This window comes from Sander lucioperca, chromosome 21 (assembly GCF_008315115.2).
Source record: "Sander lucioperca isolate FBNREF2018 chromosome 21, SLUC_FBN_1.2, whole genome shotgun sequence".
NCBI classification, from domain to species: Eukaryota; Metazoa; Chordata; class Actinopteri; order Perciformes; family Percidae; genus Sander; species Sander lucioperca.
In genome coordinates, this window is record NC_050193.1 from 4612384 (window position 1) to 4639689 (window position 27306).

The following is a 27306-nucleotide window of genomic DNA, read 5'->3' on the forward strand; positions in this document are numbered from 1 at the left end:
ACTGAAATATTTTCCCACTGTCACTCCAGGCAGCGGCAGACTCTTTTTTCTTTCTCCCTTTTCGAGTGGTGCACGTGCCCGCTCGGGGTGTGAAGCGTGTGTCTGCGCTATTCTCCGACATGCAATCACTGCTGATAGACAGCTTTTTGTACACGCTCCGAAACGGACGTAAAAATATCACACTGTCTCTGTAGTCTACCGTTAGCTAGCTATCGTAAATGTAGGCTACTTTTAAAACGCCATATTTTCCCTCTGGGCTCACCAAAACAGACGTAAAAGCATATTAACCATTCACTGCACGTGATCGCTAGTAAACATATTAAACTTGCTCTGCCGACCCTGTAGCCTGGTGGTGGGGGAAGCGGGACAGCCTCCCCAAATTGTCTGTCCTTTCAAACTCATACCTGTGTGTACAGGCCTCTTGGACACCATCTGATAGTTTTCTCCTGTGCAGGACATGCCATACGTCAGGAGAGGTGTCTTATCTTGCCAGAGAAGGCAAATATGGTCATTTTTCTGCAAAAGAACTGCTAAAGTTTGAAGCTGGTTGGCATACCAACTCAAAAACATTTAATTTGTTGTTACTTGTTAATAGTGTAACTGTTATTTGTTAAATTATTGTAGTTATGTGTTAGGTGACTTAGGTTTACTTATTATATATTTAAGTACTTTAAAACGTTAATATATTGTTAAATTTAAATAATTTTCAATTTAAAAAAAACTCCATAAAAGAGCCTTTCTTTGATGTTATTTTTCAGTTTTTCAAGAATCGGTTAAGAATCGGAATCGTTTTAAAAGTAGCGGTTCGGCATCGGAATCGTAAAAATCCAAACGGTACCCAACCCCACATACGATAGACATTTTTATATTATTTGGATTTATTGTCATATTGCCCAGCCCTCCTAGGAACCTCCACATACAGACCACAGAGAGAGAGAAAAGCCAGACTTTCCTGAGGACTCCTTGACCATGACTGCTTATCACGCAAATAGGCCAACGCTGTCGGAGGCAGATGGATGAAAACCATCCAATCAGAATCTGTCAGGTACTTTTTTATCTTGCTCACACATCGCCACATATCTCCCACAGAACACACGTGAACCACATGGGAAAGCACGAAAGGTGCACACATTAAAGGCATTCTAGCTACTGTACTGCACAACAGACAGACAAAGGAGCCACAGTTGATAAAAAATAAAAAGCGAGCAGAAAAAGACTCAGGTGAAGGTCAGTGGTAATAGAGATACCCCTGTGATGGTTGCCAAGGACTCCATTCTAAATCACTCAGGTCTAATATATCTAATTATCTATAATTATCTATCCCATAGGCCCTATGATATTAACAGCACACACACACACACACACACACACACACACACACACACACAGACATGTCATGCAGACATCTAGATGCATGGGGGTGCATAAAATGCTGCAAATCACCCACTAACTGAAATATGACTGATGGGGTGAAATTTGGTGGAGTAGCTTAAGCAGCAAAGAAAATCTTAGGACATAAATGGAAGATTTAAGAAGCCTTCTCTATCTGAGCTGATACACCGAGTGTCTGCATATTCATGAGATGAGCAGGGTTATTATGAAGAAGGGGGCAACGCCAGAAGAAGAAAGCAATTTCTGTGTTTCTGCTTTGTGTGTGTACACTATGAGTGTGTCCCAGTGTCTAGCCTGAAATACATATTGCAGACAGTGGTGTAAAAAGTCATTAAAATGCATACTTACAGCTGCACTATAGGTTTTATATTAACAATGAATCAAATAAATACACATAATGTGAAAGGGTCACTCGCAGTGATGAACCCACTGAGAATTATCATCCAACTCTGCAGCTCTGCAGAGCTTCTTAGTCATTTTTAGTTATTTTAGTTCCTACAAATTTACTGTTATAGCCTAGAAATCTAGACGCACCCTAGCGGCAGCAAATGTAATTTGCAGCCAGGGTCAGTCTAGCAACACCCCGTTGGCTTGCGAGCTGGAAAAACCAAATTCTGGTCAGGCCAATCACATTGTGTATAGAGTCGGTGGGCGGGCTTAACATAAGGGCGGCAGAGTTGCGACGGTTCCGCGTGAATTCCCTGCTACTTGACAACAAAGAAGATGGCTGCTGCTGCTGGCGAACAGCGGTCTTTCGAATCGGCTTTGGCCGCGACTCTGGAAGACTTGGAGTTAAGCACTGAAGTTCTTTCTTAAAAAAGTTAGATGTGTTTGGAGTTTTGCTGACCGGATACGGCAAAAGTTTAATCTATCAACTAGCGTTACTCTGGTTGGCTATGAGTGCAGAGGGAATTTGAAAGACAACTGTTTACCCCGCCCCTCGGATTGAGCCCTGCCAATGGTGAGTTCCCAGACCCAACATCTTGATGTGGGTCTGGCTTGTCAGGCTAGTACTGTTATGGTTCAGTCTTAAAATTATCATTCCTTTATTTAATATGCTCCAAATGAATGTTAATATTTATTTTGAAAATAGGCAGTTGCTGATTACACATTAGGCTTTAACTTTATTACGTAATGTCAGGGTTGTGTTTCTGTCAGCTTGTTATTCTTCTGACCACAAGAGGCTAGTAGAAAAGCATTTACCAATGCAGCTTTAAAAGGTACCACTATTAGCACTACAGAGCAATGATTTTATATGTGGGTCCCTGTTTTGTTTGTCTTGTGCACGCATACACATGCCTGCCAATGGTTTCACATCATTCCACACAGGTGGGAGTAACGCACCAAAATCAAGAACAAAATGTAGGAAGGAAGAAGACTGCTAGCAAGTAAACATGGAGGTCAACAATGAGGAAGTTTTATGAGGGAGGAAATGAAGACTTTCTTAGTTTGTTAGACCTTGAAGACACACACAATGCAGTTTGGTGAGTAAAACTAAATGTAAAATTAAAATAAACTCCACAGGGCACCTTTAAGTAAAAGCAAATTAACACCTTACTAGTAATATACTAAATCAAGACCAATCACAGTTATTGTTCACACCATAAAAACAGGTTACTTTTACGCAAATACCACTGCTAATAGACTGTTAACTCTGTAACTTCAAGAACATTCTCAAAAATCCTTACGTGCTTGGGAGTGCTTTCACTGGACATACTTTACTGTACGATTTCCGTTTAAATAATAATGTAATATCATTTAGGCTAACTGTTAACAGGGTATTGCTGTAAAAGAGCGTGTACGCTAAGCCTGTATAAATTAAGGTTAAATAAATAACAGTTTAACTTTTGAAATGCAATGAAATAAAAGAAAAAGTAATTAAAAACAGGAATGTTTGAGTAACAAATTCTTAGAAGCCTATTTATGTACAGTAAGACAGTATTTCTTGTTATTGTACATCACTGACTGCAGGTTCATTAGGCTGGCTCTGGACAGGTCAGAGCCTCTTACTGGTTCTCTTTTCCAGAGGCCAACATACTCTGACAGCATCAGGCTGATTAAACAACAGCATTCTGCAAACATTTTGCCAAAACTGTCAATATGAAACCAGAAGTGTCAGAACTTACAAACTGTATGTAGGAGAGTGAGAGCTAGGATAGCTTTTTAACGATACTGCAAGAACCAAGTTTCAAGGTCCAACATTTCTTAAAATGCTCCCTTGGGCAAAACCAGCAGGTACATAATGAGAAGAGGTGTAAAATAACAAAGCAAGGTTTGTGTACAAGATGGAAGTGTTTTTCTTCCAGTGGGAAAGAAATTATCTCACATTGCTGTGACGATCAGACAGGGTGGATAGATTAAATTAATTACCGGAGTATCAAGAGCTGCTAAAAAGTAAAAATAAATGAAAAAAAAATCAATAAATCACACTGAAGGTTTAGGATGGCACAGACAAAACAACCGTTATGATACGGTGATACAGTTAAAATCCCCCCTCCGATAACAACTAAAGCGTGAGCTTGTCAGATCTGCGCAGCCAAAAAATGATCTTAATGTTTAGACGCTGACTGCCAACACTAAAGAGATTGCTCAATTTATTATCTATTTATTATTGCATCTAACACTGAATTAACCCATAGTAATTGGCAGGTTCCACTCCCAACGAGACAAACACAGCACTGCAGTAGAAATGCAAGGTAATTGCAAACGGCATCTGATGTTTTTTTGTTGTTCTTGTGTCTAATTAAACAGTTAAGCACCAAAACAAGATTAATATTATTCTAATATCATATCAGAAGAGTGAGAGCCAAAACCCGATTTGTTCTGCTTAGATCGGGAGCCTAAGGTTTCCTAATGATCATGTAATGATGTGTAATTTGCAGTAAATCCTGTCATTGCTGCTGGTTGAATAAGGGGATCTCAGCTGCTAATGGAGCAGCACTGTTAAGGTTACTTCTTTTACAGGGCAGGGTTACTGAGCTGGCTCCGACATGTAGTTAGTTACCTTCACTCCCAGCAGACCTGCTGCCAAGCCTCTTGTAGTATTAGCACACTGCCATTCTTATTCCAGACAGAGCCAACGGGCTAACCTAACAAGCGCTCTCCCACAGGAACAACTTTGTCAGATTAGTTAGGCTCTGGCCATGGGTTATCAATCAAAGTGGTGTATTACATTACAAACTAAAATTCATTCTTCACTTGCATCAGCTGATTAAATGATTTACCAGAACAGATGTACTGTAGGCAGGAGCGATGGAGAGGTGCCGAAAGACAAGGAGAATGTCAAATAGAAGCGACTGTGGGCAATGAAACTGAGAAAAATTAGTTTTGAGTTCATCGTTGTCTGTGACAAAAGCAAGGCAGGCACACAATTTGGTTGCATTTCACTTAGCAGCATTATCATTTAATGGGTTTATAACATTTGCAAGTATCACTGTACTTTATACGATATTACATCTAAGCACTCGCCTTGATGTTTGATTTTTAAAATGTACAGCTTTTGTGGCAGACCAAGGCATGCAGAGCTGAGGCCCTGCAAATGAGGCCAAACACGAGGCGCCCTGGTAGCTCACCTGGTTGAGCGTGTGCCATGTACAAAGGCTCAGTCCTTACTGCAGTGTCCGTGGGTTCGATTCCAACCTGCGGGCCTTTGCTGCATGTCATTCTCCCTCTCTCCCCTGTCCTGTCAAATAAAGGCCTAAAAATGCCCCAATGCCCAGTGGCAAAGGTTAAACTGAAGAGCACAAATTGGGATGATACTTGGTGAAGAAAGAGACAATAAATGGCCGTAATAGCCTTAGAACAAGCCTGAACTGCTAAAAGCGAAACCCTGCTTCTTTAGCACAGTTGTCCTCATCAGTACAGGGTTTTCTTACCCTTGGGAAATAAGCTGGGTTCATAGTATGATTAGTATCTCTTGACTGCTACCTGAAGGGGGAGACACTCACAGAAGTGATGATTCTCTTTAAAAAATGAGAACATGAGCAATTTTTCCTCTTTGTTTAATTGTAATGCTAACTTTTTTTAAATCAAAAGAGCAGGAGGCAAAAAATACCTCAGAGAAACTGGAGAAAATAAATAGGGATCAATCAAAACAGCCCGACATTAGCTAAGACGAGAATGACAGTGGCCGACTATGCAGATAGGTCACCCTGGCAACAGGTCAGCTGTTCCACAAAGCTGTTTTTGGCCCAACACACAGACACTCATATTTATCCAAGAAGCATACAGTGTGAGGTTGCACAAGCATGATGGTGAGGAGACAGCCAGAGACAGATGTGGCACAAGCAGGGCGCAAAGTTTAGAAGTTATCAAGTCAGCATGGCACAGATCTGTGTTATGATGCTGATAGTCATGTGTCACAGTACAAACTGCTTTCTGTCAACTGGCATCAGAGATGAGACAAATGGAGAATCAGAGGACAGGAGGTAGGTGGTGGATTTTCCTAAGGCTGCCTTACAGCAAATGTTGTAGAGGGCTGTGAAGTTAACAGAATCAAAATTAAACTCCCCTCCTTTATGTTAAAATCATGTTTTTGAGATAATTGTAGCCATAATTGTAATTTTGTTAACACTAAACCCTGATCTAAGAGGACAGATAGATCACAAAATAAACATGTTGAAACAGTGCCACAAATACAAAGACACTACTGTATTTGATGTAAAGTGAAAACTGTGACACAGATGAGAGATGAAATCCCGTATCTAGCATTCCAGCCTGTCTGGGAGGATTTTGTCAAGCCTCTTGATCACAGAACGAGTGCGAAGATGAGTGGCACACAGCAGTCCCTAGTGGGGTGTTAGAGTAATTGCTTGTTTCACCAGTCCCCAGAGGATATCACAAAGTGGTCTGCAGAGAAGCTCGGTAAAAACCTGCAAAACAGCAGCTCCTATCTCCGTATCCCATCAGCCTCTGCTGCCTGCCTGTTACAGAGAGGACAAGAAAATACCACCACTATGACTTTTACTTTAACTTTAGTGTGTGGCCCTGTGTAGAGTCAGAATGCCAGCCACTGAGAGTAGAAATTATATTATACTCATTGTCATTATATTATTGAGAAATATGGTTGTTGTTTTTTTGCACATTACAGGAGTTAATTTGAGAGTTCATACTCTGAGATCAGTTTTGGCCATTAGTGGATTAGTGGATTGAGGATGGATTTTAATGTGAGATCGACTTTGGAACTGACTTGTGAATAGCGCTGACCCAAAGCTTTGATCGTTGCCATGGTAATCAACGTCTAAATCAGTATTGGAATGCTTCGTTATTTTATTATTATTATTATTATTATTATTATATAATGCATTATCTTGAATAGCCCGTGAAATAAGGAATAGCAATCCCACATTATTAATGTATGCATCAACATGAATTATAATTAGTGTAGGGCTGTCAAAGTTAACGCATTAACGCATGCGATTAATCTAAAAAAAAAAATCACGCTTTATTTTTTTAACACAAAGTAAGCATTTTATCAAGTTTGACCCCAACCTCTTCCCGTTATTGCAGCGCAGATGTTATGCTTTGTGTGATACGTGTTGCATGGCAAGCGTGAGTAAACAATGAGTTTTTTTTTTTTTTTCTGCAAGTTTCGTTATAAAAAGCTTTGAGATGGAAGTTTTGGAAAAACCAAAGTTGTGTGCACTTATTGCAGTGATGAACTGTCCTTCCACCGAAGCACGGCGAGTTTGAAGTACCATCTTCAGGCAAAACACATTTTTGCTGTTGTTAGCAAAGATGCTAGTGCTGAGACAGGGTCAACAAGCCATGCTCGTCAAACGACACTGGCTACGAAAGTGAGGCAGTAGGCAGAAAGTACTTTTAAGCTGGCCCATATTGCAAAAAGGTACTTGGCTACACCTGCCTCAACAGTGCAATGTGAGAGACTGTTCTATTTGGCAGGCAACATTCTGCAGAAGAAGAGGTGAGCTCTATCATCTGAAAATCTGAACAAGCTAGTCTGCCTGAGCAACCGATTGAAAGAAGACTAGACTGTTTGATTGGTTGACAGGAGGCATGTTGCACAGATGCACACTTTTTGAAGTAATTATCTTTCACCAAGAATGTAGAGACTGTTCCTTCTGCCTCTTCACATACATTATGGAATTCTATTTCTAAAATAGGCCTACTTATTGTTGCATTCATTTGAGTTGATGTTACTATGCAAAAAAATTACAGGTAAGCTATTTGTGACTTTGTAGCAGACATTACTTTGTAGCAGCTGTTGGTTACTGCTAAATATGTCAGCAGTTCATTTGGATGCCTCAACAAATTAACATTGTTATTCAACACTTTTACGTTACATTTAATAAATGTTAATGGTTGAGATAATAAAACCGAAGAATCTGTTTCTTTAAACCAGTTTGTCATGCATTTATTTATTTCAACACTGCACGTTTCCAAGTAAATCCTAGTATTTTAAATTTGCCATTTATCGTTATTAATCACAGCCCATGACAGTGATTAACTTGATATCATTTTTTAATTGATTGACAGCACTAAATTAGTTATTTTCAGACGAAGCGCAGTTTGTTGTGTGTGTAGGCCTAGGTGCGGCACTGTCCCGGGTACTGAAATCGACAGACAGACAGATGGGAAGAACATGTCAAGGTCTGTCTCACTTCATCTTGGTGCCCGGCCTGAGCTACCATCTAACGTTACCAGCACCAAAACTGAAAGTTTGACCACGAGTGCTAGACACTCAGCTGAAATTAACGGCATGCAAAATGTTGAAAAAGTTAAGCGTACATTTGCGACAATGTACAAAGCAGTATGAGGAAAATAATGCGTTTTATGAACATTAAAGGATGGTAACATATAGAGTAGACCCCCAAAATAAAAAACAAAGCAGAAAATGAGCTTAATATCTTCCCTTTAATGTCTGAAGAGTGTTTCACCACTGCAACAGTCTTATAAGTCTATGTGGGCTCGACACTCGTATGTGTAGGCCACAATAAATAAAGATTTTTTCAGAATACACAAAGTTATATGATCCCTTTGGACATTTCTGGTTTTGATGGCACAGCAAAAGGCTTTCACTTGATTTCCAGTATTTCAGGTTTAAAGAGTTTTGTTGCTGCAAGTGGCTTGTTTAGAGAACAAATGGAACACATTTCCCATGATGAACAATTGCACTTTATGTAGCTAGTATCGCTTTTATTCAGTTTCACTTACAGTATGCTGCAATTATGACACGCAGCCCTTTCTGCATTCTCCACCATTAATACATGTCCCTGTGCTTTTGAAATGTCTTGTGTACTGCATACTGTATACTCTTGACTAAAAGAAATTCCAGTCATACATCCTGCTCATCCATTACTGTATTTATCTGCCTCTTATGTGTAGCATTGGCTGTCCTACTATATACCAAGTTGTCCAGACACTAATGGCCATGCAGTAATGTATGCCACATCAAGTGTGTGTCTGTTTGGATGCAGGTTTTTCCATTCACTCATCAGAAGTCCAATAATCTTTGTGCACATGCATCAAGGGTATCAGCTGCCAACACTGCATTCTCCTCTTCATCCTTGTCCTTGTCATGCATCTTTCCCTCTCTATCTCTCGTCTCCATCGGCGCCACATGTGTTCTGAGCATCTCATTTGGGTTGGTGTGCAACCAGTTGGCACGAAAGAGGAGGAGATGACAAGTTTTAGACGTTAACAAGCTGTCACTGCCAACACAACACAGCGCCCACTGCAACAAACAAAAAAAGAGCAAAGACAACCCCTGACAAGCCTGGTGTTAAAAACAACAACCAAATAGGCGTACACTCTGTCCCACCCACAGACGAGAGACAGTCATCATGCTGCCAATCTCATCTAGGGGAAAGCTGCCTCCCTGGACACAGAATTAGACTGACTTTCACATCTTTGGAGCTAATGCAGGACTCCTGCAAGGGCCTATAGCCATTTAATATGAATAGAGGCATCAAGAAATGTCTCTATCGGTAATTAAAGATAATAATAAAAGAAACTGACATCTGACAATTGTTAAGTGTTCTGCCCCGGAGCCCCTGAGCACTTGGCAGAGCCGCCCATGGCTAATCCAGTAAGCAATAGCACTGACTCACAACTAGCTGAGAGACAAACTGAGATGGAGATTGACAGAGAGGGAGACTGAGACAAAGGCAGCTACTGAAAGAGAGAGGCTAAGAATAGATGTGGGTGACACTTAGAAAGCCACAGACGAAAAGGGAATACAGAGGCTGGCAGAAAGAGGTTAGTGAAGAGGAGACAAATTGGTGGTTTAAGATGGGTGTTAAAAATCAGGTAAAAACTGGAGGAAGAGCAGGGAGAAGTGGGACAGGAGGATGTTTGGACACAGGAGAATGGTGTAAGATGTGAAAAAAAACTTAAGAAAGAAGTGGACATTGGGGCCAGATAAGCGATGGGAGAAGAGGGAGAAGAGGGAGCGGAGGAAGCGGGGGTGTGCAAGGTGTCCTCCAAAACCATTTGTCACCCAGAGACTCATTAGTAATTTTGAGTAGGCATCTGGTTATAAATAGGCTTTGGAGCGTGTTTGACAGGAGGGAGTCTAGGATTTGATGGCAGGACATTAATCTCACAAGAGAACTCCCGGAAGACAGATGGATCGACAAACAGACAGATCCCCCAAAAACAAGCACAATATTTTATCAGTCAGCAACTCCTATTGACTGTCTCTCTCACTCCAGCCTGTTTTACTCTGTCCTGACTCTTCCTTATGTACACCTGACATGTATGCCAAAATGACCTTGAGTTACCCTTTGAAATACATGTCTGTATTTAACCTTTCAAAAGCAGAACCTCATTCCATTCTGTCTTACCATCAATGGTAAGACAGAATGGAATGAGGTTTTTCTTTTTTTTCTTTTTGGCCGCCTTTTCACTATCTCTCTGAGTTCCGACTGTAGAGCTCTTCACGCTTCGCTAGACGCTTTTAAGATATTTCAGGTTCCTGCTTAAAAGCTTGTCAGTCACTCACGGCATGTTCTCCAACTTCTTTGTCTCTCTGAGGCTTCGCTCTACTCTTATTTGCATCCCTTCCTTACAGCCCCTGAAAAAAAGCATCACTCGCAATGCCTTTAATTAGAAAGAAAAAACTAACCACTCATCTCCAGCTGACATCTGGTTATTTGCCTTTTCTGACCTGCTGCTCACCCTCTGGCCAGTTGCAGCAGATGTGCACAAGTGCTCCATTTTCTCTGTCTGTAGATGACTATTTCAAGTTCCATAAATCCAGTCTCCCTAAGCATCAGCACGGATCCCACAAAACCTGTCGCCCAGGTGCCCCCCTGCTGACCTCAGCATGGCCCTTTGGCCCTGCTGTGGATCAGGGGACATAAAGCTGTCGCTGAGCCTAGGGAATGAATAAAGGAGGCTCAGAGACACGGCTCAATCAGGACCTGAAGCAAACAGCCAATAGCTAACCCCAAGCCGCTTTAAACTGACGGATCATTACTAATGACTGGTTTAATGATTCTGTTTGTTCCCCTCATTCCTCACTGACACCTTATCTAGTGACATCTAATTTCCCCTGGTAAGTGACATATTCCATATAGACATAAACATTTACAATTTTCCATACATTAAAACACCAGTGACAGAAATAATAATGGGATGTGCAACCATTATAATAATGAAAGTAACTTGTTAGGCTGCAGATCTAGTTGCTAAAGATCCTTGATACTAGCAGCTATAATCAATATTTGTCTAACAACAATGTATCACATAATGTGAAAGGTTTAGCTTGCAGTGATAAACCTACAGAGAATTAGCACCCAAATCTGCAGCTTCCCTCCACTTTATGCAGCGTTGTTAGTGAGTTTCAGCTCATTGTTTAGCTGTCTGGTCGCAACTTTACGGTTTTGGTTCACTCTCACCGCTCTCATAGCGTAGTTATTGGCCACAGCAGGCAAGATTTCAGCAAGAAATCGCTAAAAAAAACCACTGTACACTACCTGCTCTGCACCAAACAATAGTGCGAAGTGAAGATCTCCCTTTCTTGGGAAAGAGGAAATAGCGGGAGTAAAACCCTTGATGCGTTTCCTCGCTTGGCACAGCTCTGATCGCTCGTTTGTTTAATAGGGATGTTATTACGTCCTCTAGGACTTATGCTGCATCCCCTTTTGTCATTGAAACTAACACACAGTTGAATCTGGGTGATTTCATAGCAAATTGTAGCATGTACCCCTGACAAATAGTGGACAAAACCCACGGGTGAACTGCGCATTGCGCCACCGGTCCGCTTGGGCAGAGAGGGGGATCCTGGAGTCGCACTGCAGTGACGTCACCTCCACGGCCTGGAGGGAGCGGTCTGCCCTGGGAGGAGCGTGAGTTCCCCCTGCAGGGATTAAGGGGACCTGACATTGGTTCAGTTTTATTTTGTGTTTTATTTTGTTTTGAGGGGAGCATTTAGCCCTTGGCTCTGCGCCTGGACGCGAGAATTCAGGCTTTATTTATTGCCTTTTTGAACATGGTGAAAGTGCTTGGTGACACTGGGATACTTTCTGCCCCTGACTCTTCTCCTCTTGGATAAGGGGGGAGAGAAACTGAGAGGGGGCTCCTGGAGAACTGTGAAACACCACGGCCCCTGAACCACAAACCTCGGGGCTCTGCTCTACCTCTCCAACCTTCCTCCTCTTTGTAGGAGGGGTGGAGGGAGAAGCTGGGGGGGGGTAGGCTGGACGCTTCTTCTTCTTCTTCTTCTTTGGAAACATTGTATCCTGTACGCCACCTACGTCATCCACAAGCGACAGCAGTCGGCGGGGACGAGGCAGCCGGCAGCTGCCTTCAACCTCCTACCTAACAGTCGGCTCTATCGCCTAGTTTTTATTATACTAATAAAGTGTTTTTAAAACCAAAGATACATTTTTACGTGTAAGTAAGTATTAGCCTCACGCTAATTTATCAAGACTAGGCCTACCGGCTAAACTAACGCTAGCTTCATGGCAACCTCTACATCTGGCGAGTCCCCACTCCCCCTCAGGATTTCCTCGTTGTTTAATAATACAAACAAAGAAATTGCTGACCTCAGGGAAGATGTTCGTTGGCTTTCCGAGGACTTAAAAACCAAAGATGCTTTGTTAACCGCCTGCTTGGACGTGGCTCATAATCAGTCGCTCCGGATCTCATCTCTCTCGGCGGCCTTCCAGGATACCGCGCCATGGGACCCAGCTGCCTGCCCACGGCCATCGTCCTGCTCGACACCGGTTATCAAGCCACCCTGGACTGAGGTGGTTTGCGGCCGAAAGAGAGCCTCGGGTAGGGCTCCATCGCCTCCTGCCCTCAGCCTCTCCAACCGCTTCAATGCCTTGTCGGAGTCGGAGCCGGTAGCGGCCAATGCGGCTCACCGGGCTCGCCCCGCTTCAAAGCAGACTGACCAGCCGTCGTCACGGAAGACGATTGCTACCGCGCGGCGAAAGCTTCTGAGGGATGCGGTAGTCAGACGGTCCGGTGGCCTACACTGCCTGGATCAGCCAAATGACAACGTTCCTCAAAAACAATCCCCACAACCGAACGGTAAGCAATCTTCCTCTTCTTTTCCCTGCCCATCTGAAACCGACACTGACTGTTTTGCTCCCGTCACCGGCTATCCACACCCCCCCACTCCTCGTCCGCTCTTCCCCCTAACCACAGTAATTATTGGGGACTCCATCACTAGAGACCTACGGTTTCATAATGCTGTCACACACTGTTTTCCCGGAGCCAAAGTTGCAGACATCCTGGCTAAAGTTATGGACCTGATACCCTCATTTCTGACCTCTATCAAACGCATCGTGGTCCATTGTGGACATAACGACATGTCCACTCGGATTCAGGAGTGTGAGCGCACAAGGCGAGACTTTACCACTCTCATTGAGGCTTTAAAAAGCACTGGGAAGTCGGTTTTTATTTCGGGCCCACTTCCATCTCTAGGTCGCGGATCATGCCTCTTTAGTAGACTACTCTCCCTTAACACCTGGCTCCAGCTCACATGCAGCATTCACAGGATAGGTTTTATTGACAACTTCAATCTGTTTTGGGAACGTGGCTCCCTGTTCAGCAGGGATGGGATTCATCCCAATACACGCGGAAGCCAGATGCTACGTGGAAATTTGCACCACGCCCTGCATACCCAGACCTCTGATTGACTGTTTACATCCCGTAAACACTCCCACAAGCACACTGACCAGACACACTCTCCCAAAGTCAATAATCAGAGATACAGCGCTACACGCCCCTCTGTGCTCCCTTCAGAGCAATCACCCATTCATAATCCCATAACCACCGTGTCTGTCCCCCGACTGAGACCGTTTAAACAAAACACTAACAAAAGAGGTGCTATACTAAACAACCTAATTGGAATTAAAACAACCACTGCAACGATAGAACAGAATAGGAAAATCAAATGTGGACTATTAAATATTAGATCTCTGTCATCGAAAGCATTATTGGTAAACGAATTGATATCAGATAACCACATTGATTTATTCTGCCTCACCGAAACCTGGCTGGGCCATGACGAATATGTTAGTTTAAACGAAGCCACTCCTCCCAGTCATAATAATACCCAAATTCCACGAGGCTCAGGCCGAGGAGGGGGAGTTGCAGCCATATTTGACTCGAGCCTGTTAATTAATCCTAAACCTAAACTAAATTATAATTCGTTTGAAAGCCTTGTTCTTAATCTTCAACACCCAACATGGAAAACAGTACAGCCAATTATATTCGTTGTTGTTTACCGAGCACCAGGTCCATATTCTGAGTTTTTATCTGAATTCTCAGAGTTTTTATCATGCGTAGTCCTTCAATCAGACAAAGTACTTATTGTATGTGATTTTAATATCCATGTGGACGTTGACAGCAATAGCCTTAGTACTGCTTTCAATTCACTGCTAGATTCTATTGGTTTCAGTCAGAGGGTGCATAAGGCCACGCACTGTTTTAACCACACCCTCGACCTTGTGCTAGAATATGGCATCAAAATTGACGATTTAATAGTATTTCCGCAGAATCCTTTATTATCAGACCATTCTTTAATAACTTTCGAATTCCTACTACCAGACTATACGAAATTAAATAAAAGTTTCTACACTAGATGCTTATCTGACAGTGCTATAGCTAAATTTAAGGAAGATATTCCAACAGCACTTAACTCAATGTCATGCCTTAATATAACAGAGGACCGTTATGTTAACTTTAGTCCCTCCCAACTTGATAACTTTGTAGACGCTGCTACGGCCTGCCTACGGACTACTTTAGACTCTGTTGCTCCTCTCAAAAAGAAGATGATGAAGGAAAGGAAATTAGCACCTTGGTATAACTCCCAAACTCGCAAATTAAAACAAATCTCACGAAAACTTGAAAGTAAATGGCGTTCCGCCAAACTGGAAGAATCTCGTGTGGATTGGCATCCTAGTCTAAAAAATTATAGGAGGGCCCTCAGAAATGCCAGATCAGACTATTACTCAATACTAATAGAAGAAAATAAGAACAACCCAAAGTTTCTTTTCAGCACTGTAGCCAGGCTGACAAAGAGTCATAGCTCTGTTGAGCCATCTATTCCTATAGCTCTGAGTAGTGATGACTTCATGACCTTTTTTAATGATAAAATTATAACAATTAGAGAAAGAAATTCATCACCTTCTGCCCACAGCTTCTAACGGCTCACCATTGGGCGCAGGAGGGCTAGAGAGAACGATAAGACCTGATACTTATTTAGACGGCTTTTATCCTTTAGACCTCCAACAATTAATGTTAAGGGTCTCTTCAGCTAAGCCAACTACCTGCCTCTTAGACCCCATTCCAACGAGGCTACTTAAAGAAGCACTACCCGTGGTCAATACCACATTACTAGATACAATCAATATGTCCTTATTAACGGGTCACGTACCGCAGTCTTTTAAAGTAGCTGTGATAAACCCTATTCTGAAAAAACCCACCCTCGACCCTGAGGTCTTAGTCAACTATAGACCTATATCTAACCTCCCGTTTCTCTCCAAAATCCTTGAGAAGGTAGTCGCTAATCAATTGTGTGACTTTCTGCATAGAAATAGTCTATTTGAAGACTTTCAGTCAGGATTTAGAATGCATCATAGCACAGAGACGGCACTGGTGAAAATCACTAACGACCTTCTAATTGCTGCTGACAAAGGACTTGTCTCCATACTTGTCTTATTAGATCTTAGTGCTGCATTCGACACTATTGACTATACCATCCTCTTACAGAGACTGGAACATTTAGTTGGCATTAAAGGAATCGCACTAAGCTGGTTTAAGTCCTATTTTACTGAGCGATCCCAATTTGTTAATATTAACGATAAACCATCCAAATACGCTAAAGTTAGCCATGGCGTTCCTCAAGGCTCAGTGCTTGGACCAATTCTATTCTCTTTATATATGCTTCCTCTAGGCAATATTATTAGGAAACACTCAATTAACTTTCACTGTTACGCAGACGACACCCAATTATATCTGTCAATTAAGCCCGACGAAAGCGGTCAGTTAGCTAAACTTCAAGCGTGCATTAAAGATATAAAATCCTGGATGACCCACAATTTTCTGATGTTAAACTCAAACAAAACGGAAGTTATTGTGCTGGGACCCAAGCACCACCGAACTTCATTATCTAAATATATAGCTACCCTAGATGGTATTGCCCTGGCCTCCAGCACTACTGTCAGAAATCTAGGAGTCATTTTTGACCAGGATCTATCCTTTAACGCCCACTTAAAACAAACCTCAAGAACAGCCTTTTTCCATCTTCGTAACATTGCCAAAATCAGGAACATCCTCTCGCAAAACAATGCAGAAAAACTAGTCCATGCATTCGTTACTTCCCGGCTGGACTACTGTAATTCTTTACTGTCAGGCTGCTCAAATAAGTCCCTCAAGACCCTCCAGCTGATCCAGAATGCTGCAGCACGTGTTCTGACAAGAACTAACAAAAGAGATCACATTTCTCCTGTATTAGCTTCTCTGCATTGGCTTCCTGTAAAATCCAGGATTGAATTTAAAATCCTTCTCCTGACCTACAAAGCACTAAATGGTCACGCACCATCATACATAGAAGAGCTCTTAGTACCTTATTGTCCCACTAGAGCACTGCGCTCCCAGAACTCAGAGCTACTTGTGGTTCCTAGAGTCTCTAAAAGTAGAGTGGGAGCCAGAGCCTTCAGCTACCAGGCTCCTCTCCTGTGGAACCAGCTCCCAACTTGGGTTCGGGGGGGCTGACACCGTCGCCACATTTACGAATAAACTGAAAACCATCATCTTTGATAAAGCTTATAGTTAGGGAGTGAGGAGTTGCAGCATAGTAGAGTAGAGTAGAGGGAGGCAGGAAGTACAAGCCCGTTCCGGCAGGGGAGAGTACGAGCCCAGTCCAGGGCCCCTCTCTTTAGCCTGCCTCTCTTAGTTATGCTATTATAACTCTAGACTGCTGTGGGAAGCTCCTTCCAAGGACACAATGAGCCGCTCCCTCTTCTCTCTTTTCACTTGTCTCCTTTTGTGTGCATCTTAGTCCCAGAAATGCCTGTTACTAACCTAGCTCTGGGGAGTTTTCTCCCCGGAGTCCCTTTGCTTCTTCACCCAGAACATCGCCTTGGAATTGGGTGGCACCTACACCGGGGTCCTGGGTGCAGCTGACGCTATGGACTTACTACACCCTGCTACGCTCTGCGATTCCCCGCAGTGTCCGACTGCGTCCTGCCGCATCCAACCGCGTCCACCCAGGCTGCTGTGCCACACTACACCCCGTAACGCCCTGCTGTACCCTACTATGACACGAACTACTACGACTACCATTGTGATCACTGTTTCACTATCTTTATTATGACTATTATTGCCACCATTCACCACTCCCCCAACTGGTGCCGTCAGACACCGCCTACCAAGAGTCTGGGTCTGTCCGAGGTTTCTTCCTAACAAAAAAGGGAGTTTTTCCTTGCCACTGTCGCAATAGCTACTGCTAATGCTTGCTCTTGAGGCAACCACTGTAATAGTTGGGGCTTCGTAAACTACAGAGTTTGGTCTAGACCTACTCTATCTGTAAAGTGTCTCGAGATAACTCTTGTTATGATTTGATACTATAAATAAAATTGAATTGAATTGAATTCTTCCCCTCTCCGGGGTGGGAGGGGTGACTCCTTGCTGCCACAGCAGCGAAGGAGTGTTTCCCCCACGGCTTGTGATTGTCTGACCGAGACTGGTGGATAGTCTGTTGACCAGCAGCTTGTCTCTGTGGCCTTGCAGCCCCGTGTTTTACCTTTGCTGCTGCTGCAGCAAAGCCACCTCTCTGTCCCTGCTGGGGGCGGGGGTGTTTTCAGGGCAGGCAGAGGTCAAAGGCTTCGCCCTCCTGTTTTCTGAGGGTGCTGGCCTCTCTCATTTTCTCTAGAGCTGGACCAAACAGACCTTTGGTGGGGTTGTATGTTGCGTCCATGACCTCTGCTTTCTGTGTGTCACTCAGGCCCGAGAGGTTCAGCCACAAGGCCCTCTCACCTGCAACTGCAAGCCTCATTACATGGCCACAGCCTTGCACTGCACCACGTGAGGAGCGCAGCACAAGGTCGTTCACCACACAGATTTCGTCCCAGAGGACCGGGTTAGGTGCCCTTGAGTCCAGCTGACGGCCCATCTCCTCAAGGATTTCAGTCTGGTATGCAGCACATGGACTGTGCTGCATATCTGTACATCCTCTGAAACATGGAGGCGGTGAGGCGCCCCATTTTGTTAGGCAGAGAAATGCTGTGGGAGGCTGAAAGAGAGCGGCGGTTTGGGTGGAGGTGATTAGCCACTGAAGGCTCCACCACTAGGGGTTCGGCCAGCCCCAGTGCCCCCATCCCGTGGATCTCAAGCTTAGAGTAACCCTTGGTTGGGAGCTTACTCTTAAATGGGCTGGACCAGTACCGGCTCATTTCCTTCATACAGGCAGGCACTGCCGGCAGAAGCTGTTTCGCAGGCGGCTGGGCTGGTGGGAGCATCTTGCCGTCATACAGGTCTCTCTCTGCCCCCTCGGGGTCCTGGGCTGCCGGCCATTGTATCCCCAATTTGGCAGCCACCCGTTTACAGACCTTGTACAAGTTGCTGTCCGTTGGGGGAGCAGCGTTGGATGCACTAAGAGGCCTTAACTGTTGAACGGGGAACGTGGAGTCCTCCTCCTCGTCCTCCATTCCATCAATATCGAGGAGATCAGAGATGGCATCGCCCTCTGCGTCCTCACAGCCCGGTTCCACTTCGAGGAGGTCCTCGAAAAGCGGAGGCATGTCCGGGGTCTCCTCGTCCATCATGTCCACCCAGCTAGGTGTAGCTCGCGGCTGATGGGTACTGTTTGTGGCTTTCGAGGTGGTTCCCGGCAGACATGGGTCATGACTGTTGGCCACCGCCACCCTCAGTCGCCTTTCCAGTATCTTACCGACTAGCCAACAGAAGAGCAGTTCGCCTTGACGCGGACACTGCCTTTCAAACTGTGTAACCACAAGGTAAAAACTTCTTGCGAAGTACTTACTCAGCAAATCCAGACTGGGTCGGGAACTGCGTTCGGCGATGTAGTCCTTAACGGTCCGTCTGTGAACTGTTTAGCAGATAACCAACCAAGCTAGCCTAGAAGCGCTGAGGGAGCTTAGTATAGTTTCTTCACGGGAAGAAAGCGAGAATGATTTGTAAGGAGCTGGTCGACTGTGATTATATGAGGGGGTGTGGCCCTAGCACAGTTCGACCTGTCTCTCACGGACAGACGTGGTGTCATTGGAGCTTCCATAGTTGGCCACGCTGAGGCGATTCCCATAGTGAAACACCGAACAAAGTTAGAAAAAGAACAAAGTTTTAAGAAAATTGCCATTGCTGATAGATTCAAAATATAGCTGGAACGTTTGTGGTGAGAACACATCCCCACAGAGGTTGACTGCTCGTGTGGTGCCAATGTGACTGCACAGGAAATAGAAAATATATCAAAGGGAAACATCACTTTCAGGGTAAGATGGAGCTCTCACAAATACTGCCACAGCCCTTCATCATCTCCTCTCTCCCCTCTCTTCACGACCAATTTCACCCTCACATCTCACTTCTCTTTTCCACGGTAGTGACATACAGTGCATATCCGGAGTTTCAAGTTCAACCCGTGCCTGGAGAAAAATGAGGCCAAGCTAAGATGCATCTCTTAAAAGTAAATCCTTACTTGTTACCGCACAAATGACAACATAAACTTTGGTTTAGTGCACATTCGTTTAGGCTTCGTGCCGAATTCGAAGTTAGTTGTACAACATTTGTTGAGAGGTTATCTCAAGCAATACTAGTGCTGAAATAATTTAGCTGATCCTCAGAAATATTAAGCGTTTTTTCAATTGTCATTTACCAAGGAAAAAAACCCAACCATTCCCTGTGTCTTGCTTATTCAATGTCAGAAATTGCTACTTTTCTCTGTTTTATACAATGTGGACTGAATATCTTTGTATTTCCAAGATAAAAACAAGCTGAAGATATCACATTCATAATGAAAAGAATTGTAAGCTACAGTGCTACAGGCAATGTTTACTGTAGGATGAAAGTAGGTGAGGTAGTAGTAAAGATAGTAAGAAAGCTTCTTCCGTCTCACACACACACCTACACCTACTTATCGTCTATGATACTTCGCAGAGCTCACATGCATCTACTCTAAACAAATCCCAGCAAAACCCAAGTGTCAGCTGTTGCTTTGCTAAAAGTGTACACCTCTGAGTGAGTGTAAGTATGTGTGTGTGTGTGTGTGTGTGTGTGTGTGTGTGTTTTAGATGGTCTTACTCTGAAAAGACTCCTTCCATTCCATTTCCTTTCAATTCCATTTCGCTCTTTCAAGGATACTTTGCCACCTGTCACCTGACCACGCCCACCTCACCTGTTGGCTATAAATTGTTTGTGAATCGTTTAGCTCATCCTTTGCACTCTCTGCCGGCACTCCAATGCATCCTGTGTGCATCTTCATAAGTCAATGTGAGTCTCTCCTTCTTTATGCCTTGTCATGATTTACTGTCACTTTGCTAACATGTGCACTGCTGACTGGATTCCTTTGTTTGCCAGACATGTGCCATGGTTCATGTGGAAAGATTGTTTGAATTATCTTTTAAAGCCTGTGCATTTGTGAGTAGTAAACCCACATCTCCTTTGTTAATTTGTATAATTGTTTAATTTATGTGTTGATTGACCACTGTCACTAATTGTATTATCTCTTTGTTCTCCCTTTATGCAGCACGCAGACCTGAATGCAATGAATCATTATCACCTTGAATGATAAGAAAATAAGATACCACTGGTGCTGCATCAAACTCTGCCTTCTCCCTGCTCTTATTCATCACTCCATATCACTTGACGTCTTCTGACCGAGACTCCGTTTGCTCACCAAACCCTCACTCCACCCGACCCCTATAGTTCCTTCAGACTCTGTGAACCCTGCATCCCCCTGGCATTGATCCTAAATGCACACACAAGCACAAACACGCACGAACATGCACACACACACGATTCAGTGATGAGATCGAACTAAGGGCATGATGAATAAATAATGGTTTAAGCTCTGGAGGTTCACTTGACTAATTAACAAGGGGGAAAAGATTCTTCTAGAGAAGCAACAATACAAGAAAGCAAGAGAAGGCCAAGCAGTAAATCAAGGATCACTGCACAGGCTTCATACACACCGACGCATGCACGCTTGAAAAAAAAAAAATATGCATATGCACACATACACGCACCTCTTAATTTGCAATTCAGTGTTTTGAAGGGAAAAACAAAAGAGAGGTGTTGGCCTCCACTGACTAAAACCCTGTGGGCTAATGAGAACTCCAACACAGACACACACAAAAGACCCCCTTACACACTCATTACTGTCATATTGCTGTGTCGGAGTGTGAGGGCGGTGTGTTAGCATCTCACCACAGTCCTTCACCCGAGGTTATGAAGGAATATCTAGCGAGAGAAAGGCTAGTTGCTTGTCAGTGTCCTTGTCGCTCTGAGCATTGTGGTCACCCAACAACATTACTCGCACACACACCCATGCTGTCACTGAGGTAATTAGACTGGTATAATTATGAAGAATAACCAGTCTAGCTGGCCCAGCTGTCCTGCTAACATCATCCAACTAGTTCCCGCAGATCATTCACTGTCACTAAATATGAGCCGACAGCAGAGGGACAGGGAAATGAAAATGAGGCATAGTGGGAAAAGGGAGTAGCAACGCAGAGTGACTGAGGGCTTTTATTTTGCCATGCTGACATCTCCTTGGAAACAGACGTGTTCGATATACAACGTATAGCAGGAGCCCTCAATAATAAATCCAAATATGAAAAATATGTTCGCTCTCGTGAACATGCAAATATGAATCAGTGTGGTAGCAGGAGAAGCAACAATAGAAATCAAATGAATTAAAAGTGACTGGCTACAAATGGCTTAAAAAGTCCCAAAGGGCACACAAAAAGCCATGACAGTTTGTGAAGAAGCTTGTCACAAATGAGGCAGCAGCTTGAGTCCTGGAGGAGCTACCAAGCTCCACAGCCTTTGAACATACAGGAGGCAGGCAGACAGCAGAGCTACGTGACTCTAATGACAACAACCACAATCACACAAATAGACAAACACACCATCACACACACATCCAGAGAGTCCCCTCAATGCTGCGGGTTATCAAGATTAAATATCACAAGTATCCACGCAAATGCACCAACTAAAAGCATGCTTTAAAAACAATGTGAGAGGGGAAAATGAGATAGAAAATTGAGCAAAAAAGACTAAAACGAAAAGGACTGGGACATACAAAAGAGGGACGAGGGGAAGCATCTCCAAGCGCCCACCTGAGGGTTTCCCAGCATTCTCCATCCGCGCTGCTTTCAGCCCTCAATGCCTAACTCACTTCTATTGTCTAGGTCACTCCATCCCTCCTCCACCCATCTCCTCATTCATCCCCAGCCGTCGCCACCTCACTGGGACACTGGCTTAGGCAGAATATTGTGTAAAAAAAAAAATCAAAGAGAGGGAAGGCAGGGAGGGACAAAAGGATTGTGAAAGTGGTGGGAGAGAGGAGGAGTATGGGAAGAAACACAGCGAGAGAGAGAGAGAGAGAGAGAGAGAGAGAGAGAGAGAGAGATACAGAAAGCATGAGAGTAATAGAGAGAGAAGAAAGGCTGCCACTTCTGAACATGGTCTCTTTTCTCTCGTTCTGAGAGTCCCTGTCTATCTGTCTCACTCGCCTCCCTCTCCATTTCCCTCATTATGTCCATCTGAGTGGCCGTGTCAAGCTAGCAGGGAAGCAGGAGAAAACATGGCTCGCTATGGCCTTAAAACACCTTGCAGACTGGCCACCTCCTGCTGGCCACTGACTGTAGACCTGTGCACACTGGCTGTGTGCTGGAGGTCATGGATCGTGTTTATGGACGACTGTCCTGTCAGCCAGCCAGAGCAGCAGATTACTGACGCTCCACTGGCACGTCCCACTTCATCCTTCTCTCCTGTCACCCCAGCAACACCTCCGCTCCCCTGCTTGCTTCCCCCGTCTTTCGCTCATCATTCTCCCCTCCTCCCCCTTTCTCCTCCTTCTGCCTACACCTCTCCCTCCCCCATCTCCTTCTTCTCGACGTAACCTGAGAAACTCTTTAAATTTAATTTCATCCATCTCCGAAATCTTTACAAGCAGAGCTAACTTCATGTAGCCCACAGGAATAGTAAAGATTGTCAATCTCTGCATCTCAATCTGCTCTAATAAAAAGTGGTGTATACACACACTGCCCCCAGGGTGTTTCCTTGCTCAGATAAAGATAGCCAATCAGAGGCAAGAGGAATGGTGTGGTAATTAACACCAGCGGGCCTGGGTTTAGGTCTATATCAACACTCGGCAAATCTCAGAAACCGCACTGACCAACAACCACGGTTAAAATCAGAGTAGAAAGATGAATGCTTTGCTTTCTGCTCCTCTGAGATAGTGATGATGTTTAATTAACATGTTAGATTCAGAGGACCTGAGACGCCTTCATAAAAAGCAGGGAGAGGTCAAGGCAGCCCTCGAGGTGAAGACAACCTACAGAGAGCATGGCAAGAAACCAATCTACAGTGAGACAATCTGCTTTGAATGAGCAAGAGAGAGAGAGAGTGTGTGTGTGTGTGTGTGTGTGTGTGTGTGTGTGTGTGTGTGCGTGCGTGCGTCAGTCATTTATCAGATCTAATATTTCACAATCTTGCAATACTGATGAATATTGTAATATGGCAGATGTATGCAAACTCTCATAAATTATTAAAATGTATGTTCAGTGCAATAAACTATATTCTACTGTTACAACTTTGATCAGACAAAACATTTGTATAAACTTCATTAACTAATTCGCTAGTTTTTTGTTACAATTTGCTTAAAATCATTAATTCTGACAAAACAATGATCCCACAGAAGTAATAAAATGAAATGGTAGATTCCATTGCTTTTTACATTAAAAAAGTGCCCAGTGGACAAGTTATGTTAACATTCAGTGTCAACAAAAAACATTGTGTCCGTCCTTGAGGCATAATATACAGGTTGAATGCATTTCCTTCATCATGCATAGTTGCATCATTTTTACTAGCTTGTAGTCTTTTAAGTTGACTATGTTGGTGCATTACTTGGATGACTTGCAGAACTTACTGTTCTTACACATTGTTTTTACTGCTATCAAAAAATCTGTCATTAGCCTGTGTGTGTGTGTGTGTGTGTGTGTGTGTGTGTGTGTGTGTGTGTGTGTGTCTCTCTCAAAGGCCCACCCACCATTAGAAGAGCAGAGGATGACACCCACAGATATCTTACCCTATGCAGAGCTGCACCTGCTGAGCGGTGCAAGGTTAACAATGGCCACATAGGGCTTGACAACTGCTGAACATGCAGTTTTACTCCCCACAGAGTTCACACACACACACACACACACACACACACACACACACACACTTTTAACTATTCCCTCCATGCACATGTATGTGTTGTGTGGGATGTGTGTTGGTGTGCATACTGTCTGTTTGTGCCTGTGTGGATAAGTGACACACATAAAGCATGTTCATAAGCTAACGCTGTGAGCTAATGCCTCACAAGGACAAGTAAACAACAAGCAAACATAAAAGTGTATCCTCTACCTTTGAAAAACAACCCTCTACCCACCAAGCAATTTAGCACCCACAAATACATACAGATGAGATATTAATGGCTTACTACATCCTCTTTGACCTTTTAATTATTCTGATTTGTATACAAAGCAAGCGTGCTGTAATTGCATTAGCATCTCTGCAGATTTACTTAATGTTCCAGTAGAGAGGGAATTGTGATCAGTAAGCAGATAGGATAACACTCTTTTTGTGTACACTAAATGATCCACTGTGAGTGTGTGTGGCTGTTTGTGTGCGTGCCTGTATGGTTGCAGTAAATCATCTGAGATTTATTAGCTCAGTTACCACTAGTCAAACTCTCTGACGTGCAATTATGCTCTATCAGCAAATAAATGATTTGGCCATTACAGGCCATAATTGGTTATGGAACAAAGGGTACAATATATTGTCCGTCTCTTTGCAGCTGGTTAACTCCCTGTCCTCCGCTTTGCTGCTTGTATTACCGGAGAACTCTACTTGCCCCCTGTTTGCCCCCTCTTCCCATTCCCCATTTCCTCCTGTCCTTCCTCTTAGCATTTCTCTGGAGTGGACCAATGCTCCTTCCTTCCCTTTATCTTCAGAGCGAGGCATCTGGAAAACAGGCTCTGTCTCCGCCTCTCTCCATCACATTCAATCATCCCGATGTTTATTCAGCTCTCCACCCTTTCCACCGTCCCTCCACCTCCCTTTCTCCCTCCTTCTGTGCCACCCGCCTCCCTCTCCAAGCTCACTATGTCTCTGCTCTAAACCATAGCATCGCTTATCACATTCCTACATCTTTCCATTTCTATCTATCTCTCTCCAATTGTTTTCTTCACCACCATCTTGCCTCTGCTTGACGCCTTTGCCTCCTACATTTCCTCTCTGCCTCAAAGTGTTTTTGTCCTGGAAGATGCTGTACCATTTGTATTGTCGGAGGATGCAGTATGTACAGGTGAGCATTTTCCCCTCTGAAGCTATACAGTACCTCCATCATACATGATGTAGTAAAGCTTGAGGTGCACCCATTTTTCCAGGATTGTAGCTGTACAGTAGGTGGTGACTATACTAGGAGTTTAAATGTCATCCGTCCTCCTAATCCCATTGGTCTGCTCTATACTTTTCTATTGTTCGTTCAATCCATAGCATATTTTCTAATACTTTCCTCATCTAATATCTTGTGTGTACCAACAGAAAATATGGTCCAGTGCTGGTCGCAGGTCCAGGAACCAGTAAGCACAGCTGAGCAAGTGCGACCATCTGAACCCAGCCTCAAAGAAGTAAAAAACAAGCGCCCATCTTCGACTACCCTCAAAGGGTTTGCTTGTTATTCTATGCTCTCACATCAGATAGGTATTTTATCTCTAATTATTCTAACAATGCAAGTAGGAGTGGGAAGTGGAAATAAAATCCTCTGTCACGTATATTGTGTATAATTTCAGATTGAGATAATAATAATAATATATATTGTGATATACAGTAGTAACATTTCTATAAAATCATCATTATGAATAAAATTACCAGACGGGGATGATCCAGTGAATTAACTACCTGAAATATAAGGGTGATCATCATATTTATTTAAAAATCCAACATCCAATATGGCCATAAAGCAGTCCCGCTCATTAATTTGCAGCATCACACCAGATTTTTAGACAAACCACTCCAAGATTCAGGCTCAACTGCCAGTTTGAGGGTCTGAAATCCAGATATCAGAAACAGAGTGAAGGCAGCGTCAGTGGGCTGGTTGAAGAAGGCAAAGAGGAGATGAAATACCAATCAGGACTGGGTGAGGGTAAATAGTGTCTATGGGCTAAGTAGGAGGAGATGAGCCTGCTGCCTAGAATTGCTCTCACACTGCAGCTAATTAACGCTGCCTAGTTCCAGTTCAACAACCTCAGTGCTACTGACTTCAAATGTGGCATCCTGGGATGAGAAAGACAGTGAGAGGGAGCGGGAGCGGGAGCGGGAGAGGGAGGGAGGGAGAGAGAGAGAGAGAGAGAGAGAGAGAGAGAGAGAGAGAGAGAGAGAGAGAGAGAGAGAGAGAGAGACAAATGAAATGACAAATCAGCAAAAACAATTGTGACCTTTTGGGCCTGATCTTCTTTTGACAATTCTCGTAAGCAGTCTGTCCCACACAGAGATACAGAGTTGGTGGAAAAGGGATAAAGCTGGTATCTATGTGTGAGAAGGTGGCTGAAGAAGAAGCACTTGTCTCATTATACCCCAGCATGGCCACACAGGACAACTAAACCACGGGGCCAAGCTATGCCACAGATAAGAGGAAGCCCGAAGAAACCGTTGAGCCGATAAGAACTGGTCTTAGAAAACGCAGACACTGACAAAATGGAAGATAAGCTTGACAGAAGAGCAAGGGAAAAACGAGTTAAGGAAGCCGAGAGAGAGAGAGAGAGAGAGAGAGAGAGAGAGAGAGGATGGATGGATTGCTGAGTAAATGGCTGCAAGCTAATCATGACGCTAACTGTAATGGATAGGCAGGGCTGTCCAGATTACCTCATTTAAGGACACTTGAGTATCGTTTAGGTAATCTCTCTGACGCACTCACAATGGATGTGAGCGGAGAAGACAGAGTGGTCTGTACTAAGAAAAGGCAAATAGTTTTTCCCGACTTTCTTATACGACGTAAGAAGTCACAAAACAACAAATTTCCACCTTTGTGTTGTACTATTCTCTCTATTAGTAGTAAAAATGCTTGACCTTAGGTCTGTAATCAGGTATTTGATGATGCAAGCAGTGTAGAAATACTGTAGTTCCATCCATCTCGGTGTGAGTTGACATGGAATGAAGGCAGCGCACAAAATCAGAGGAAACCTAAAATGTGTTTTTGGAGTTTTGCCCTCC

At 43.7% G+C, this 27306-nt stretch overlaps 1 protein-coding gene across 4 annotated transcripts in view; it reads right to left on the reverse strand.

Moving 5' to 3' along the window:
- Positions 1–22307, reverse strand: part of si:ch211-278a6.1 (SRC kinase signaling inhibitor 1) — an 83868-nt gene extending 61561 nt beyond the window's left edge. For 3 of the 4 annotated variants that reach the window (XM_035997072.1, XM_035997071.1, XM_035997073.1), the window contains exon 1: positions 22164–22305. In XM_035997072.1, coding sequence (XP_035852965.1) covers positions 22164–22188 — 25 coding nt within the window. In that variant the 5' untranslated portion in view covers positions 22189–22305. Of the gene's footprint in view, positions 1–22163 lie in introns of all 4 variants that reach the window. The other variant, XM_035997067.1, reaches the window with a different exon arrangement.
- Between the last annotated feature and the right edge of the window lie 4999 nt (positions 22308–27306).